Here is an 18,676-nt window from a genome sequence, read left to right on the forward strand (position 1 = left end):
CAGCAAAGAAATGCACTATGTGGTACTGGCTGCAAGATTCAACTTCCCTAGTCTCTGATTTCTTGCTTGCTTTTTTTAAGCAGCCTCCCAAAGTCTCAGGGAAAAGCTCTTCCCAGCCTTGCTCTCAGGAGATCCCTTTTAATATGAGATGCCAGGGACTGAACCTGGGACCTTCCACATGCAAATCATGCACTCACCCACTGAGCTATCATTCCTCTCTGCAGAAAAACTCGAGAAGCAATTATACTCCACCAAGGCTATCATGGCTTCTGGTCAGGATGGCCATATGCTACCCTCAAGGTTCAAAGTAGCATGTCTCTAAATACCTACTGTTGGGGAGAATGAGTAGGACAGAGTTATTGTCTTGGCATCCTATTTGTGGGTTTCCTACAGACATCTGGTTGGCCACTGCAGGATAGAGGATGATGGAATAAATAGACCTCTAGCTTGATCTAGCAGGGCTCTTTAAAAAATGAACAGTTGCCAACATCGCAGCCATTTTTATTGCAAATGTTTTGGATTTAAATAGTTTTCTTTATTTAGGTACCCAGAAGATATGAGACAACACAATCCTTTGGCCATCCGTATGTTGCCCAGTCCTCAGCTCTATCTATGGTTCTAAAGTTCTCATTTTTCGTCTTATCTCTTCTGCGTGTGCTTGGCTCCTGGCTCTTTTTTCTTGATACTGGCAGGAAAAACAAGGCAATAAATGAATAATAGATAAATCATGTCACTACATTAAAAATGCAGCATGGGTTTATCACTCAAGAAGGAAATACATATTTTTTTGTAGAACACAAATTACATTTGCATTGGTTGGGGCGGGGACCAAAGCAGCCCACTAAGGTTATTATTTAATTTGCATCTGTAGCTACTCCATTTGTTTTAGGTTGAACAGAGTTTTCAAAAGTGAACAGCAACAACGCAGCTCTTTCCACAGCTCCATATGCTTTCTGAGACTTCAAGGGAACACTCTGTGTACATTTTTAAACCATGAGGGCTAACAAACCTTGACAAAGGATCTGAACAACTACTGCCCAGTATCCATTTTTTGAGCAAGCTGTGTGAGCAGGTTGTGGCAATGCAGGTTCTGTGGGATGGGTGTGGGTGGGTTAAACAGATTGTCTCAGGGGTCAGCAAACTTTTTCAGCACGGGGCTGGTCCACTGTCCCTCAGACCTTGTGGGGGGCTGGACTATATTTTTTGAGTGTGTGTGTGTGGAATGAATGAATTCCTCTGCCCCACAAATAACCCAGAGATGCATTTTTAACAACAACAACAACAACAACAATAATAATAATAATTTATTATTATTTATACCCCGCCCATCTGGCTGAGTTTCCCCAGCCACTCTGGGCGGCTCCCAATCGAGTGTTAAAAACAATACAGCATTAAACATTAAAAACTTCCTAAACAGGGCTGCCTTCAGATGTCTTTTAGAAATAGGATAGCTGCTTATTTCCTAGACATCTGATGGGAGGGGACCGTCCACAGGCCACATTTAGAAGGCGATTGGGCTGGATCCGGCCCCCGGGCCTTAGTTTGCTTACCCATGGTCTAGATCATGGGTAGGCAAACTAAGGCCCAGGGGCCAGATGCGGCCCAATCGCCTTCTAAATCCGGCCCCTGTACAGTCTGGGAATCATCGTGTTTTTACATGAGTAGAATGTGTGCTTTTATTTAAAATGCATCTCTGGGTTATTTGTGGGGCATAGGAATTAGTTCATTCCCCCCCCCTTCAAAATATGTTCTGAGGGACAGTGGACCGGCCCCCTACTGAAAAAATCTGCTGACCCCTGGTCTAGATCCTCTCCAGCCTGGATTTTGGCACTGAGTCTGGTCCCCCAGGTGAATGATTTGTGATGGGAGACAGCCTGGGGGAGTATGGGTTTGAATGCTTTTGTAAAATTCCAGGAGGACCCCTAGACTCAAGAGCAGGGGTTCCCAAACTTTTTCAGGCCATGCTTGGTTTCATTAACTCTTCCCCAATGCCCCCTACCCTACCCTACAAAAAGCATCGTTCAGAAGAGCTGTTTGCATGACCTACTAAATATAATAACACCATAAAATTCAAAGCAGTAATAAATAATTGCATATTTATTCAAAATCAAATTAAAACTATTTAATTCAACGAAATTGTGGAACTTGATCCAGTGATACCAACATTTCAAAGTCTGTTAGTCATTTACACCTCCAGCCATCCCCTTGCCTCTCAGTGCCCCCATAGATAATCCCTCTGCCCTCCCTGGGATTGGTACAGCCCACCTTGGGAACCGCTTCTCAATAGGAAGGCACACAACTGAAAGGGGTGTTTGGGAATATTTCAGTGGTCCGGCCTCATTGTCTGTGGCTTACCTCTTTCTTTAAGCATCGCCTCATTTCTCTGTCAAAATCATTGCAACGACCAAAATATCTCATGATGGAGTGCTGAGAAACAGGACCAAAGTGATAATAAATGATACAAATAAATACACCAAGTCTTCTCGTGTCATTTGTATATCACAAAAAATAGCATAATAGTTTTGAAGTAATATCTACAAGATACGATTCATTATTAGCGGTCAATGTACAAGTTCTTGGCTCGTGAATTGGTTTAAACAAAAGCAAAAGTGAAGGGGAAAGAGGATAGAACACAGGGTTAACAGATAACATTCAATATTGCACACCTAAACACCTAATCAGGAGCCCTTGCGGTTGTGCTTAGATTACGTATGAGTAAAAGTCATTTTTCCTCTTATGTTACCAATGAAACAATATAAAGTGTTGACGGACGTGGGAAGGGGGTTCAAAGTAAAGATGATAATTTATGTTGAAATTTATGGTAATCCATAATCAGTCACGTGGGATTTCCTTTCCAACTCCCCCCTCCCCCCCAAAAAATCTGTAAAATGGAGGTTGTGGCACTTCTGACAACATGGGTCAAACCAAGACAAAGGCATTTGTTTCATGACTGTATGTTAATTAGCTGACCAAGGCTGTGATGTCAGTGTTTTATTTTTTATGCATTGCATAGATACCTTTCTGCCAAGGTAGTTTACAATTTAAAATATGAAAACAAACCCACAGTACAAAATATTCTCCAGCCTACTTCAGGACCTTAACTCCCTAGCCCAGGCTTACACTCACTTCTTCCTTCCCTCAGAGCACCCAAGTCTTAATTAGCCGAAAGAACGGTGGGGCGTAAGAGGGTGAGGCTACCACCCCACTCCTATCAGATCATGGCTGGTTCCTTCAGGAGCTGGTGGTTTAGCCTGGGCCTGGCTTCCTAACTTCCAGTTGTCATCACCAACAGCTGTGTGGCACCACGCTTGTGTTTTTATACTTGTAAACCGCTTAGAAACCCATTTTGGCACTATGTGGGATATAAAAGAATACTAATAGTAACAGCTACTTATTTTCTTTTCACCTCATGATTGACACTCCCCCTGCCAACCATCGGAAAGGGAAAGGGCAGGAAGTGGGTGGGGGTGGAGTGTAGGCATTGTTCCTGGATACGCATCCCAAGAGAGGCCTTGAGTAGCTGAGCAAGCAGTCGATAGATTTCCCCCAACCCAAATCTAAAGACTCTCATCCATAGTTGCTGCACCCATAGAGTACACAGGAAGCTGTCTGGTTCACATGTCAAACCACAGTATAGTGTGGATGCGCAACATGCAGGCTCAAAGAGAGCATATTGCAGTCACTTTGCTTTTCCCTGGTCATTTAGCTGATGCACTAAGCTTAATGGGCTCGTGGTTTAGCTCTCTCAGACAAACCATGTATTGTAAACATAGGACAAACCTTGGTTATGCTGCATAAACTATTAAATTTAGTTACCTCATGTCACAGAGCCAGAGCAATGTTTCCTGCCCCCCTCTAAACAGGCTAATGTCATTTTTACGCGCACAGAAACACGTATTCAATGGATTGTTTGTTTGTTTGTTTGTTTGAACCACTTCCCCCTCCAATTTGGCTCAATCCTAACCACAACCAGTTCAATGCTTACTACAGCAGTAACTCACAAAAGCCTTTAGGAGCCCAGGCACCAGTTCAGTACAGGACTGTATAACTGTTTCAAAATTATTAGCAGCTGCATTGAATTTGTATGCTGGTTTCCACCCCCACTTCCTATACTTGCCTTGTATTAATCTCAATAAAAGCGTGTTTCCAAAGTTCTAACATGAAACAATCAATGGACCATATAAGTTAACTAAGAAACAGGGGGAAGTTCTTTTGTAAGTAGTATTTAGAAAATCAAGAAATTTATTTTCGTGACCTGGACCACAAATGCAGATATTCTACTTCCTTCTGCAGGAAACTATTTTCAGCTAATTAACTCTTTATTGTTGCTTCTACATGCACAGCTAGTGAACAGTTAGTAATTTTTAACATGTCAGATGCATCATCTGCATCTTTATACTGAGAGTAAAAGATCGATCCTTCCTTCCTTCCTTCCTTCCTTCCTTCCTTCCTTCCTTCCTTGGCTGTGCTTCCATTTCTCTTCTTTCAGCAATCAAATACAGGTTTCAAGCAGGACTGATCATAAACCACATCTTGTTAACCTATAATTATATGTAACATTTCACCTAGCCTTTCTAAAACATGAAAGGATTAGAGCGGTTCATGAATATTAATACTGAAAAAAGGCTCCTTTGCAGCCATGGCCAAGCAGGAATGTTACCGCAGATGAATTCTACGGAGCAACAAAAGGCAGCTCTTAATTACCCACCATGGCGTAATTAGGTGGTAGCAGCAGCAGCAGCAGCAGCAGCAGCAAAATTCTCATTGCTTGAAGAGAACAACTGCAGCCAAGGAGTCAGATGGGCGATACAAGGCCCATGGCTACAGGACACCCTTGCAATCTGACTTCTCCATCATATTTGAGAATCGTAAGCCCCTAGCTACTCCCTCCCACCCAAAACCTAACCCAGCAACTGCAAAATCTCTCAGCATTAATTTTGAAAAGGATTCTGTGGCAAGCCCAGCACTGTACCCTTTCGATTGCTCTTAATGGGCCAGCTGATAAACCCGTCTGCACATACCTGCAGTAATATGGATGCTTCTGGGTGTACCTTATATTGAGAAAGAAAGGGGTAAACAAAAATTTCTCTTGTGAAAATGGACAAACCTGCACAGCTACTCAATCAGTTTAACTTGCTGGACTTTCTAAAGGCACCATCAGCAACACTGTGTCTGCCGCTGAGCCAAGGAGAGAGAGGCAGAGAAAGAAAGAAGGAAGAGTGAGTGAGAGCTGCTCTTTAGGGTGTATTTAGCTATTTCATGGTCATACTGCCCGAAGGCCATCTCCTCTATCTGTAGAGTTCTGGGATAAGCCCTTTCTACCAGGATACATTTCAGTGTGCTTTGGGTTTAGGCAGAAGTCCTACCTCTTTGTGGCACTCCTTGAGCAGACGGATAATAAGGTTGCATTCTTCGCTGTGCAGATGAGGAGACAGATCTGGGTGCATCGCAAATTAAGGAGAGCTCATGAGCAAAATCTGAAGTCTTCCACCTGTCAATATTGTGATACATTTTTATATCCAAGAGAATGCCAGATGGGGCATCTTGCCCTATGTATATTTCTTAGTGAAAAGATATAACTATCAGAACCAAAGCATGATTATAAAGTACTATTTGTATTTGGCTCTTAATCTTTTGTAAAATCAGTTAGAGAATCTGTAAAGGTAAAGGAAAAGGTACCCCTGACCATAAGGTCAAGTTGTGTCCAACTCTGGGGTTGCAGCGCTCATCTCGCTTTACTGGCCGAGGGAGCCGGCGTACAGCTTCCGAGTCATGTGGCCAGCATGACTAAGCCGCTTCTGGCGAAACAGAGCAGCGCATGGAAACGCTGTTTACCTTCCCGCCGGAGCAGTACCTATTTATCTACTTGCACTTGATGTGCTTTCGAACTGCTAGGTGGGCAGGAGCTAGGACCGAACAACGGGAGCTCACCCCGTCGTGAGGATTCGAACCGCCGACCTTCTGATCGGCAAGCCCTAGGCCAGGTACTTCCAGCAGGTAACCAGTAGATCACTGGATGTCTGTGGTAGATCGCTGGTAGACCACTGGCTCCCCCCAAAGAAGCTCAACAACTTCAGCTCCCCTTAAAATAGCTCAATTTTTTTTGCCCTGCACCCCCTGAAAATGGGGCTTTCCTTCTCCCTAAAAAAGCTGAACAACTTTGACCTGAACCCCCCAAAAGGGGGTAGATGACTGCCAGTTTTTAACTCTGTAAGTAGATCGCAGTCTCTTGGGAGTTGGCCACCCCTGCCCTAGGCTATTAATCCTCAGCATGTGTAACTGAAAAAACTGCAACTTACACCCAAAAACATAAGGAGAGCCCTGCTGGATCAAGCCCGTCTAGTTCATTATCCTATTCTCACAGGGGCCAACCAGATTCTTGTGGAAAACCTGGAAGTGGGACCTGAGCCCAAGAGCCCACTCTCTTCCTGCAGTTTCCAGTGACTGGTATTCAGAAGCACTGCTGCCTCCAACAGTGGAGGCAGAGCATAGCCATTGGGGCCAGTAGCCACTGAGAGCCCTCTTCCCCATGAATTTCTCCAATCTTCTTTCAGAGCAATCCAAATTGGAGCAAGTTCTGCAGCTTAACTATCCACTGCATACAGAAGGACTTTCTGTTACCTGCCCTAAATCCCTCCCCAATTTTAAGTGTTATGAGAGAGGGAGAAAAACATTTCTCTTTCCACTTTCTCCATGCCATCCATAAATTTCTATCAAACCTCCTGTTTACTCACCTTTCTCTAAACTAAAAAGTCCCAAACGCTGCAACCTCTCCTCATATGGCAAGCAGTTCTTGGTTCAGCTCTGCCTCCCTTTCCTGTTATCACCCATGTCAATTTGGTGCAGCGGTTAGAGTATCAGATGATGACCTGGGACACCAGCTTTCGAATCCTGACGCAGCCATGAAGCTCACTGGCTGTGACCTTAAGTTAGCTTACAGCCTAACCTATCTTTTGTGCTGTTGTGAGGGTGAAACAAGGAGGGGGAGCAGCGTTCGAAAATCACCAGGCCCCAGACGCACTTTGCACCTGGCTATTGGCCACATGCCACCAAGTGAAGATGCCCGGGTGCCAGGATGGTGCCTGACATCTCCACCACCTGGAGGTACATGTCTGGGGATCCTTGGATCTGGACTGTTTTCACACACTAGCAACACATCCTGTAGAATTATATTCATTATATTTTATCTGCACAACCATAATGAATTTCAGGAACCAAAAAGTTTTATTGAAAAATAGACTTTAGAGCAGGGGTCCCCAAACTAAGGCCCGGGGGCCAGATGAGGCCCAATCACCTTCTAAATCCACCCCGTGGACAGTCCGGGAATCAGCGTAATTTTACATGAGTAGAATGTGTCCGTTTATTTAAAATGCATCTCTGGGTTATTTGTGGGGCCTGCCTGGTATTTTTACATGAGTAGAATGTGTCCTTTTATTTAAAATGCATCTCTGGGTTATTTGTGGGGCATAGGAATTTGTTCATATTTTTTTTCAAAATATAGTCCGCCCCCCCCCCACAAGGTCTGAGGGACAGTGAACCAGCCACCTGCTGAAAAAGTTTGCTGACCCCTGCTTTAGAGCCCCAAATTGGCAACTAGGCATTCCATTTTGATAACTGTAACCCTGGTTTAATAAGCTAGGCATCAAGTGGCTCCTATCCACCACCAAGAGTACAAGTGCTCGCCGCCAACCACTCACTCCTGTAACCAATCCCTTAATCCTGCTCTACATGGAGGTCAGTCATAAATCATTCCCAAATACAGACAGGTGAACACCATCAGGCCTGTAAAGGGATGTGTTGCGATAGGTAATGCCTGGGTGGCAGATAAGACCTTCCTGGCCACCACGCTCTGCATGCATCTCCTGGCCCTCTTGGTGGCAGGTGGGCTACGACTCCCTCTCCATGCGCACCTCTGCAAGAGTTGCGACCAAAATATTTTGAGTCCAGGAATAGTTGCCGCCAACTCTTCCAAGTTCTTCTGCATGCGGGTCCACAGGCTCAGGCCGGAGACCTCCAGCAACTCGTTCTCGCCCACTCCTGCAGGGATGCGGGTGGTGCTGTGGTCTAAACCACTGAGCCTAGGGCTTGCCAATCGGAAGGTCGGCGGTTCGAATCCCTACGATGGGGTGAGCTCCCGTTGCTCGGTCCCAGCTCCTGCCAACCTAGCAGTTCGAAAGCACGTCAAAGTGCAAGTAGATAAATAGGTACTGCTCCGGCGGGAAGGTAAAAGGCGTTTCCGTGTGCTGCTCTGGTTTCGCCAGAAGCGGCTTAGTCATGCTGGCCACATGACCCGGAAAAACTGTCTGCGGACAAATGTCAGCTCCCTCGGCCAGTACAGCGAGATGAGCGCTGCAACCCCAGAGTCGTTCACGACTGGACTTAACTGTCAGGGGTCCTTTACCTTTACCTTTACAAGACAGTTTCTTTAAGCAACTTACAATATATAAAATGCATAACTGCCTGTGCATAATTTAAACCCAAATACATAGAATAAAACACAATAGAACAGAGATGTATTGAGGAGTTCATCCAACAACAAAAGTAAAGACCTGACCCTACTTGTAGATGTACAATACGGATAGGCCATGAATCATACCACAGTACCATGACAATGACAACAACAACAACAACCAGAACAACATAATTTAGTTCATGTTCTACAATGGGTTGGTGATTTGAGCTCATCAACTGAGAGCAATTCCTCTTTTTCATTTTTGCCCAATTAAAGGTTTACATAGTGAAAAACCTTACATACTCTCTTATCAACAGATAAAATGGGCCAGGAGCCAACAAATTAGGAAACTGGTTCTGTGAGCTCAAAGAGCAGCAAATTGGTTTTGAAACCATGGGGAGTTTCATATAGTTTATGATGCATCCCAGACACGTAGGGATAGGGGAGAGCATCAGCTGTCCAAGTAAATCAGTCCCATTGGGCTAGTTTAAGCCCCTTGTATGAACCCACAGCTGCAATCCTAATAGGCACATTTGAGCTTAAATCCCCCAGAACTGAGGGTAACTCATTCCTGAATACATGTGCAAAAGTCTGCGCTGCAGGACTGGCTCTTTGAATTCTAGCCATAAATCACTGCAAATTTAGTTTTAACTAGAACAGGATCCTCTGAGCCCCACATATATAATGGTGAAGAGAATCAGTAGATTAGGCAAGGACTCCTTTTGAAGAAAGACTTTTTTAAAAAAAATGGCAGAAAACACAGTTGCCTAATAAAGCACTATTTGTTCAAAATATGTTGATATTCATACGTTGGGTATCAATATATTTATCCCCAGTATCTGTTGGGCTTCTCCGTGAGTCCCTTGCCCACCCCCACTGCAGCTTCTTTGGGGTGACTTTTTGCTACTAGTTTCTGCTCTGCCACACCTCAGCTTCCATTAATCAATTTTTCAAAGCTGAAGCTCTATTTCCACCTCATCTCTGCTAACTATACAGGAATAGAACAGCAGTAAATGTCTCAGCTTCTTGCTGCCTGGGTATGTGCACCACTAACAGTGCTTTCAACACGTATCTCTAGGCATCAAGGTGCGCAACTGCTTCAAAAAGTAATCAAGAAGTAAATCTTCCTGCAAGGCTTTCAAAGTTGACCTCAAGGGTCTAGCCATAAGCCCACAGTATCAGAAATACCAAGCCTGAACAACCAACTTTAATAACCCTGATCTATCAGGTGTTTTGTGATTGTATAGTATATACAGAAGGGAGCACGACCTCAGGATAATTTTCCTGTAGCCCATCTTGAAAGCTATTCAGCTTTGGAAAGTTAGAGGCAACCTACAAAATGAGATAAGAAAGGGTTGTCACACCCCTTTGAGCTTCTAGGGCAGGCATAGGCAACCTTCGGCTCTCCAGATGTTTTGGCCTACAACTCCCATGATCCCTAGCTAACAGGACCAGTGGTCAGGGATGATGGGAATTGTAGTCCAAAACATCTGGAGAGCCGAAGGTTGCCTATGCCTGTTCTAGGGTGAGCGAGAAATCAGAAGCTAGCTGGCCAAGAAGACATATACCAAAGTGGTAAGTAAATGTAACAGATAAGAATGTAAAAACCTGAGAAGGTAAGAACAAAGGCCTGTTTAGGTTTCGCATCTTGCTTCTCACCCATGCCAACGAGATGGGAAGGCCAAAAGCAAGGCACAAGGTCAATGTGTGTGCCTCCGCTTTGGACAAAGCCCCTTTTGGAGAGATTTTGACAGAAGTGAAGAACGGCTTCTATAAAGTGGCCCAAAGATAATTCGGTAGCTTCAGACCAAATTCAGAAGGTACAAGAACATAAGAAGAACCCTGCAGGATCAGGCCAGTGGCCTGTCTAGCCCAGCATCCTCTTCTCACAGCGGCAACCAGAGGCCCCCAAGCAGGACCTGAGCACAACAGCCCTCTCCCATCCCGCAGTTTCCAGCACCTGGTATTCAGAAGCATGCTATTTCTGAGCAGCGGCAGAGCACAGCCATCAGGGCTAGTAGCCTTTGGAGCGGTTATTGTTTTTTAAAATATATATATATATTTATTAACTTTTCCAAAACATCAACAAAATACAAACAACAAACAAATACACTACAATACAACTATTACAGACAAACTACAATAAAAAACAAAAACTTATTCACATAAACTGCTACTTTCCTTAACATTGTAACTTGACTTCCTCACGTCTACCCTTCCTGCGTTCATTGTCTCACATCTTTAGTAATTTCTTTACATTATATAAACCTTATTTTACAAAAAAATCTATCCAATTTTTAAACTATTATCTTGATTCATTATCTCCAAATTCCTTAACGCTTAACATAATTCTAAATCTGCAGTCTGACTTATCTTCCAAGTTACATCTATATTTCAATCTTAGTATAATTTTTTTAATACAATTTAAATTTCTTCCATTCTTCTCCCACCGCATCGTCCCTCTGGTCACGGAGCTTCCCGGTCATCTCAGCAAGTTCCATATAGTCAATCATTTTCATCTGCCATTCTTCAATTGTTGGTAATTCCTGTCTTCCAGTTTCTAGCTATCAAAATTCTAGCTGCTGTTGTGGCATACATAAACACAGTTCTATCACATTTTGGAATTTCCTGGCCTAGGATGCCCAGCAAAAAGGCTTCTGGTTTCTTTTTTAAATGTGTTTTTCAACACCTTTTTCATTTCATTATAAATCTTTTCCCAGAAGTCTTTTACCTTTGGGCACGTCCACCACATATGGAAAAAAGTTCCTTCTACCTGTTTACATTTCCAGCATTTATTACTTTGTCCATGGTATATTACTTTGTTCATGATATTCTCTCTAAGCATATTACACCCTGAAAATTTTATACCAGTTTTCCACAATCTTCCAACATAAAATTATGACCCACATCTTTAGCCTTTGGAGCGGTTAATAGCCGAAGTGTGGCTTATGTTTGAGGATGGGAAAGGAAAAAATATAGATAAACTGGAAATGCACTCAGAGTATCTATCACAAAGCATTGCGTTGTACTCATTTCTCTCCAGGGAGGGAGGGAGAAGAACCAAAGAGAACAAGTAAGAAAATAAGAGCCTGGCTAGGTCAGAAAGTAAAAAGAAACCTCCTGGGTCAGACCAATGGAGAAGGAACTGGCAACCCACTCCAGTATCTTGCCATGAACTCTCCATGGACAAAAGGAGAAGCTTTCAGAAGAAAATCCAAGGCATGCTCTGGTTCATGGGGTCACGGAGAGTCGAGCACAACTAAGACTGGACAACAATTACGGGTCAGACCAAAAGGCCTGATCTAGCCCAGTTTCCTGTGTCCCACGGTGACCAATCAGAAACAATAGCACTCTTCTCTTGTGAACCCAAAGAACTGCTATTCAGAAAAATGCTTCCTCATGATACTGGAAGTGCATATAACCAGTGTGACTGTGACTATGACTATAGCCATTTTTAAAAATATTATTATTATCTAAAAGTAGATTTTAAACAACACCTTCAAGCTTAATACATTTTAAGAACTGGTATTAGTAACATAGTTCCAATGCCTGCAATTTATCAAATACAACCATCAAAATTGTAAAATTTACACACAGAAAATAAAATGCACTAGGTTTGGATGCATAGAATAAAGAAGATAAACATTTGTAGTGGACAATGCAACATAACTTAAAGGGCTTCCAGGTCAAAACATATAAAGCTACAACAACTGGATTTTGGCTCTGTTCAAATAGCTAGCAAAGTTTGTTTAAGAAAGATAAACTTCAGTTCATTTTCTTCTTTGGCAGGGTAGAATGGCACAGGCACTTTTTACGTTGACAAAACAAAATATAAGGTTTGCACATGATACATAAATACAAATCCCTGCTCACCTGTGAAGCTTATAGCATAGCCTTGGGGAAATCACTGTCTCCCAGGACAACCTACCTCATAGCATTGTTGTGAGGATATGTAAGTGATTTAAATGTTGGAGAGCTGCTCCCAGTCAGCGTAGGGGAGAGCTTTCCAAACTGTGTGTCGTGACACGCTAGTGTGTCGGCTGCAGTGTGTAGGTGTGTTGTGCGAACGCTGCCCATGCTTCTCCCAGGGATAGAAAGGGGTTACTGTATATACTTGAGTATAAGCCTAGTTTTTCAGCACATTTTTTGTGCTGAAAAAGCTGCCCTCGGCTTATACTTGAGTGAGGCGGGCGGTGGGGGCAGTGAGAAAGAAGCCCTTTCTCTCCACTCGTGCCGCCGCCGCCCGCTCACCCCAGTCAACCATTCCTTAAGGCAGCTTGTTCCATTCCTGAACTGCTCGCATAAATGCAAACTTGGCAAAGGAGGAAGAGGAAGGAGCAGCCCAAAGGGCTGCTTTCGGGCTGCTCGTTCCTCCTCCTCCTCCACAGCGGCAAAGGTGAACCGGCTTATACTTGAGTCAATAAGCTTTCCCAGGTTTTTGTGGGAAAATTAGGTGCCTCGGTTTATATTCGGGTCGGCTTATATTCGGGTATATACGGTAGTTTAGTCTCCAGTTTGCTAGTAAAATTGAATTACTGTGTTGCAAAATAATGCATGTCTAAAAAGTATGTCACCGACACAAAAAGTTCGGAAAGGTCTGGTGTAGGGAATACTGAACTAAATGGATCCACTGTCTGCCTCAGTATAAGGCAGCTATTTCTAACCTTTGAAAGCCTGGAACAATATTAAAATTAGTACTTACCTGGGAAATCTGACTTGTGCGCCTGCTGTTATCCGTCAATTCACAACTGTGGGGAGGAAACATGAATGGCATTTTTAAAAAATCAAAATTCTGTCTGCTGAACTTTGTTTTTAAAAGTTACTGCAGTTTGTGTTCATAATGTGATAGTGTATATATGCTTACTATTGCAAGGACAGGAAGTCAGAATTCAATTAAAAACCTACAAAATCAGAATGGTTACAGAAAACCTGGACCTGGATAAAAACAGGTCCCACTTTATAGAACTTGGACTTTGGCAAAACTATGTGAGTTTAAAATGAGATGGATATTTTCAAGAAACACACAAGGCTTGAAGCCAGTAAAGGAAGGAAAGAGGAAATGTTTGTTTGTGGGTACGCATGCACACACGCACATATGTATGTGTGAGAAAACTATTTGGTACTCCAACAACTGCATAATTTTTTATATATAATAGTTTTTTCAACACAATATTGGATACATAGAACATCAAGTTAACACTCCAGCATACTATAGGTTTCTACATTCCCTGGGTGTCATCTCTCAGAAACTATTATTTCTTGGAAAGATGCAATGGTGATTCGTGAAATTTTCATTGCTATTATTTATTAAAGTTGTATACTGCCCTACATCTGAAGATCACAGGGCAGTGAAAAGCAATAAAAGTTTACTGTACTGTGTTATACTGCACTCACTGACAGGATAAAGGTGCAGAAGGCACACAGAGATGCAATTATTGACCATACAATTGCTAATTTGTTATAATACAAAGAGAGGCCATAGCTCACTGGTACAGCACATGCATTGCATGCAAAAGATCCCATACAACTATGATAGCTGTCCCTGGCTAGATAGTGTCAGGTGGCGCTGTGGTCTAAACCACTGAGCCTAGGGCTTGCCGATCAGAAGGTCGGTGGTTTGAATCCCCGCGACGAGGTGATCTCCCATTGCTCGGCCCCAGTTCCTGCCCACCTAGCAGTTCGAAAGCACGTCAAAGTGCAAGTAGATAAATAGGTACCGCTCCAGCGGGAAGGTAAACGACGTTTCCGTGCACTGCTCTAGTTTCGCCAGAAGCGGCTTAGTCATGCTGGCCACATGACCCAGAAGCTGTCTGTGAACAAACGTCGGCTCCCTTGGCCAGTAAAGCGAGATGAGCGCCGCAACCCCAGAGTCATCCGCAACTGGACTTAACGGTCAGGGGTCCTTTACCTTTAGCTTTTTAAGACTAGGGAGGCCGAGTTTCAAATCCTCTCTTGGCCATAGAGCTAATTGGGTGACCCTGGGCCAGTCACTCTCTCTCTCCCAGCCAAACATACTTCTCAGGATTGTTGTAAGGATAAAATTAAGCTGGAGACTCTGCGTATTGTCCTGAGCTGCTCGAGAGAAAAGCAAAATAAAACAGTAATGAAAAGGGCCCTAGCTCAGCAGTAGCATGTCTGCTTTGGATGAAAATGATCTCAGGTTCGACCCCTGGCATCTTCAGGTCGGGCTGGGAGAAACTCCACATGGACCCTAGACAGCCACTGCCAGTCAGTGTAGACAATACAGGTCTAGACCAGGCATCCCCAAACTCAGCCCTCCAGATCTTTTGGGATTACAACTCCCACCATCCCTAGCTAACAGGGCCAGTGGTCAGGGATGATGGGAACTGTAGTCCCAAAACATCTGGAGGGCCGAGTTTGGGTTGCCTGGTCTAGACGAATGAACAAGTTGATGTGATATAAGGCAGCTTCCTGCCTGAGACCCTTGAGATCAACTGCTGACCAGAACAGACAATACTGAGCTAGAAGATATTTAACCTTTGACAAACGAAGGGTTGTAGCTCAGTGGTAGGGCATCTGCTTTGCACGCAGACGTTTGCAGGTTCGGTCCCTGGCATCTCCTGGTAAAACTGGGAATGTGTCGTGTTTGAAACCCTGGAGAGCCTCTGCCCTGCTCTGAACCACATTGGCCTGACTCATTATACGGCAGCTTCCTATATTCAGATAATTAGTGGTGTATCAGAGTAAGTATTATTTGCATTGCATCAGCGCATGCGCAGTGGCTGCATCGCCCTCCCCTGATCATATAAAGCAAAGGGGGGGCAACAACTGCATATACACACACACACAGCTTCATCCCTAGATGTCTCAGTTTGCACTCTGCTACTGAGCTATTATGCCAATGCCTTACTCTAACCATTCTCTCTCGCCACAGTCAAATCATTCTGCACCACTGAGTCCGCAGCAGAAGAAAAATGAGCAAGACTGTTCTGTCAAACTTCCAAGAGATGATTTTTTTATAATGATCACAAAGCAGCATTATCTCGGCTCCATACATTTAACCTCAGGATATTAAGGAGCCCCCACAGAAATGGCATTTCTCTTCTTCCTCAGGAGGGAGCGCTGTTCAATAAATAGTAGACTGCCAGGGGTTTTTTTTATACTCTCTTACAGAATGAATGAAACAGCTTTATGTCCCCTAAGGAGACCTAACCGTCTATTCTCAGTATATAGGTTTGACAAAATGGGCTAATAGTGAACTCCTTCTCCAAGTCAGGTTCTTTAAGTGGCAAAAGTGACACCACAAACACGCACACACACACACATACAGAGGAGGTATCAGGCACCTCAGAGGAACCTCAGGGTTTGCAGAAGTACAGAAACCCCTCAGACTTATACAACTCAAAAAATATTTTTAAAAACTGCATGCCTCAAACGGTGACATAGGTATTACAGAAAATTTTGTATTGATAATTTTTCAGTCTGCATCAGAACATTTTCTGTTGTCCTACAGGGTGATCTAATTTAGCAAGCTTATTTTATTTGTATTTAGTAAACGAAGCTAAACACTTTGAAACTGCCAAGATTCCCCTGTATATATTCACAATTGTCATGCATTAATCATTACTAACATAATTATGAAATGGAAAATCTTCCACAGGAAAAGGAAGTACTGGAAGAATTTGCACTCTATGTCACTGGTGTCAGACATACATAGTATTGTGATATTTCACTGTGCAGCACAATTGTTACTTAGGCAGCAGTGTTACAGCTGCTGCCAGTCTTTGCTCCTTTCACCACAGAAACAAGAAAGGCAGATTAAAAATGGATAGTTAGACGTGAAAAATCTATACTTTAAAGATGGGAAGTGTGAAAAAAAAGCCTCTGAGGGATTGCAGAATGCCTGACATGGCTGTGGGTGAACAGGTTTACATGGCAACTGTTTGCTAACTAGCAAGAGTTTTCATCATCTTTTTAAGGAAGATGGGGTCATTTCTCACTGAAAATGGCATAAATGTAGGAAAGCTTCTGCCAAGCTTGGTTCAACTTCCAGTACTGGTGTGATTAATAAGCACCATTATATTTCTCTCTCTAAAAACAGGCTTGTGAGTTGGTTTCTTTTTAAATGAACATAGAAGTTACCAGTAGGTATTTACAACCCACATGACAACAACAAAGTCTATATAAGAATGACCACAAGGTGGTGCCATGGCCAAGAAAAGCAAGCATAACTACAGTATTAAGGTGCTTTTGTAGTAACCACCACTATAAAATTCATTCATTCAAACAGTGCTTCTATTCCATTTGTAGAATTCTGCTGCCAGAAAGTTCAGAGTGACCCGAATTTATACATAGGCTAGTTTTTGTTCAATATACAAGGTTTAGCCACATCATAAGCCACTTTAAGATCCCAACATTTTTCACAAAAAAATCAGAAGCCAGTCATACTGTAGAATGTGGTGCACAAAGTATTGTTGTTGTTGTTGTTGTTGTTGTTGTTGTTGAATTGAATTCTTAGCCATCCTTCACAATAAGGTCCCAGGGTGTATTATAGCAATATTACAAACAAATTACAATCAAGAGAACTGGGTGGGTCCTAAAAATACATAGCTCAGGTGCTAAAGGCGAGGGTAAAGTAATGTATCTTCTTCAACATACAATCGAAACTATATAGTGTAAGTGCCAGACACACCTTTGTGGTGAGCTAATTCCACAACTTAGGGGCTGGCACAGAGAATGCCCTCTCCCACCAAAGCCTTCTTATAGTATATAAAATCATACAATAGTGAATAAAAGAACAATAGAAGGTAGAAGTACAAATTCAGCATAGCTACCCATTTCCCAATGCAATACTGTATGACAAAGGAGGGGAGAGCTTTATTGGGACAACACTACAATGTGAGCTCCTGTTGCTCGGTCCCAACTCCTGCCCACCTAGCAGTGCGAAAGCATGTCAAAGTGCAAGTACCGGTAGATAAATAGGTACTGCTCCGGCGGGAAGGTAAACGGCGTTTCCGTGCACTGCTCTGGTTCGCCAGAAGCAGCTTAGTCATCCTGGCCACATGACCCGGAAGCTGCACGCCGGCTCCCTTGGCCAGTAAAGCGAGATGAGCGCCGCAACCCCAGAGTCGGACACGACTGGATCTAATGATCAGGGGTCCCTTTACCTTTTACAATGCAGTGAGCAAGCCTAGTTTGAGATTTTTTGCTGTTCCTAATATTGTTTTCAATCACAGCTTTAGTGAGAACATACTAGCATACGGACACATCATAAATATAATCCATTTTCAAATTATACAGAAAAATACATAAATGTAAGAACTAAAGGACTGAAAGTACATCTTCGCACAGCATGCGGTATTATTTTTTAAGACTGAGTTTTATAAAAGCACAGCACACAGTTAAAACTATAGAATTCACTCCTACTAGTACTGACGACCATCAACATGGGTAGCAAATTCATGATGTATAAGGCTACCTACGGCTGGGTTCCATCTCCGCTGTCAAAGGATCTCAGATCCTGCTTTCAGGCTTCCTACAGGCATCTGGTTTGCCACTGTGAGAAAATGGTGTTATGCTATATACAGGCCATTGGCCTGATCCAGCAGGCTCTTCTTATTCTCTTAAAAACAGCAAAAAATAAAGTGCTACTGGAAGGATTTTTTTAAATTTTGTTTCAACTAAAGTACTGAAATTCCATAAATATTACTACCTTACAGGCAGAGCAATCCAAACTCCCCATTCCGCTGTGCTGGTGGAGATTTGAATGGCATAAATGTTTCCCTCCACTCCATTAATTTTAATGGATCTACGCTGAATATGATTTGGTCAGATACAACTCAACATATATTGCATATATACATTACATAATTTCCCCATGACATAATACATTATATATAAGCGGACAGTCAACAGAATTCAACATCGTTGCCATTCTTATTCTTCCTCCTCTCTCACATTTTCGCTCAAAGTCACGCAAACACCCGATTACTGAAGACCCCGCTTCACACCTACCTAAGTTCTGTAAAACTCCCAGCACGCCTGGAACAGACGGAAAATCAAAGAAAGGGCAAAACCCGGATGTAGGCTTCGTTCATACCCGGAAGTTGTTGTTTCTTGACCGCTTCCGTCACACGGAAACCCCGCCTCTTCTGCTGCAGCTGATAGCACACAACTAACGCTGGCACGATCGGAACCGGAGACGAGGAACGCTAGGGGGCTTCTGTTGACTATCGCGGTTCGAGCTCTGCGCAGCGGCGCGTG

General features: G+C 43.2%; 1 protein-coding gene across 2 annotated transcripts; it reads right to left on the reverse strand.

Annotated features, from left to right (window-relative positions):
- Positions 1-480: 480 nt before the first annotated feature.
- On the reverse strand, positions 481-18,544 carry CMC2 (C-X9-C motif containing 2). 2 transcript variants are annotated; one of them, XM_033157189.1, is made up of 5 exons: positions 18,428-18,544; positions 13,155-13,200; positions 5,367-5,491; positions 2,356-2,427; positions 481-685 (listed from the first exon to the last, which is right to left on the reverse strand). In XM_033157189.1, the coding sequence occupies exons 3-5, from the start codon at positions 5,445-5,447 to the stop codon at positions 611-613; spliced, it is 228 nt and encodes a 75-aa protein (XP_033013080.1). In that variant the 5' UTR covers positions 5,448-5,491; positions 13,155-13,200; positions 18,428-18,544; the 3' UTR covers positions 481-610. The 2 variants fall into 2 exon arrangements, with proteins under 2 accessions (XP_033013080.1, XP_033013081.1); XM_033157190.1 differs by lacking the exon at positions 13,155-13,200.
- Positions 18,545-18,676: the final 132 nt, after the last annotated feature.

The sequence above is a fragment of the Lacerta agilis genome, chromosome 8 (assembly GCF_009819535.1).
Source record: "Lacerta agilis isolate rLacAgi1 chromosome 8, rLacAgi1.pri, whole genome shotgun sequence".
Classification (NCBI taxonomy): Eukaryota; Metazoa; Chordata; class Lepidosauria; order Squamata; family Lacertidae; genus Lacerta; species Lacerta agilis.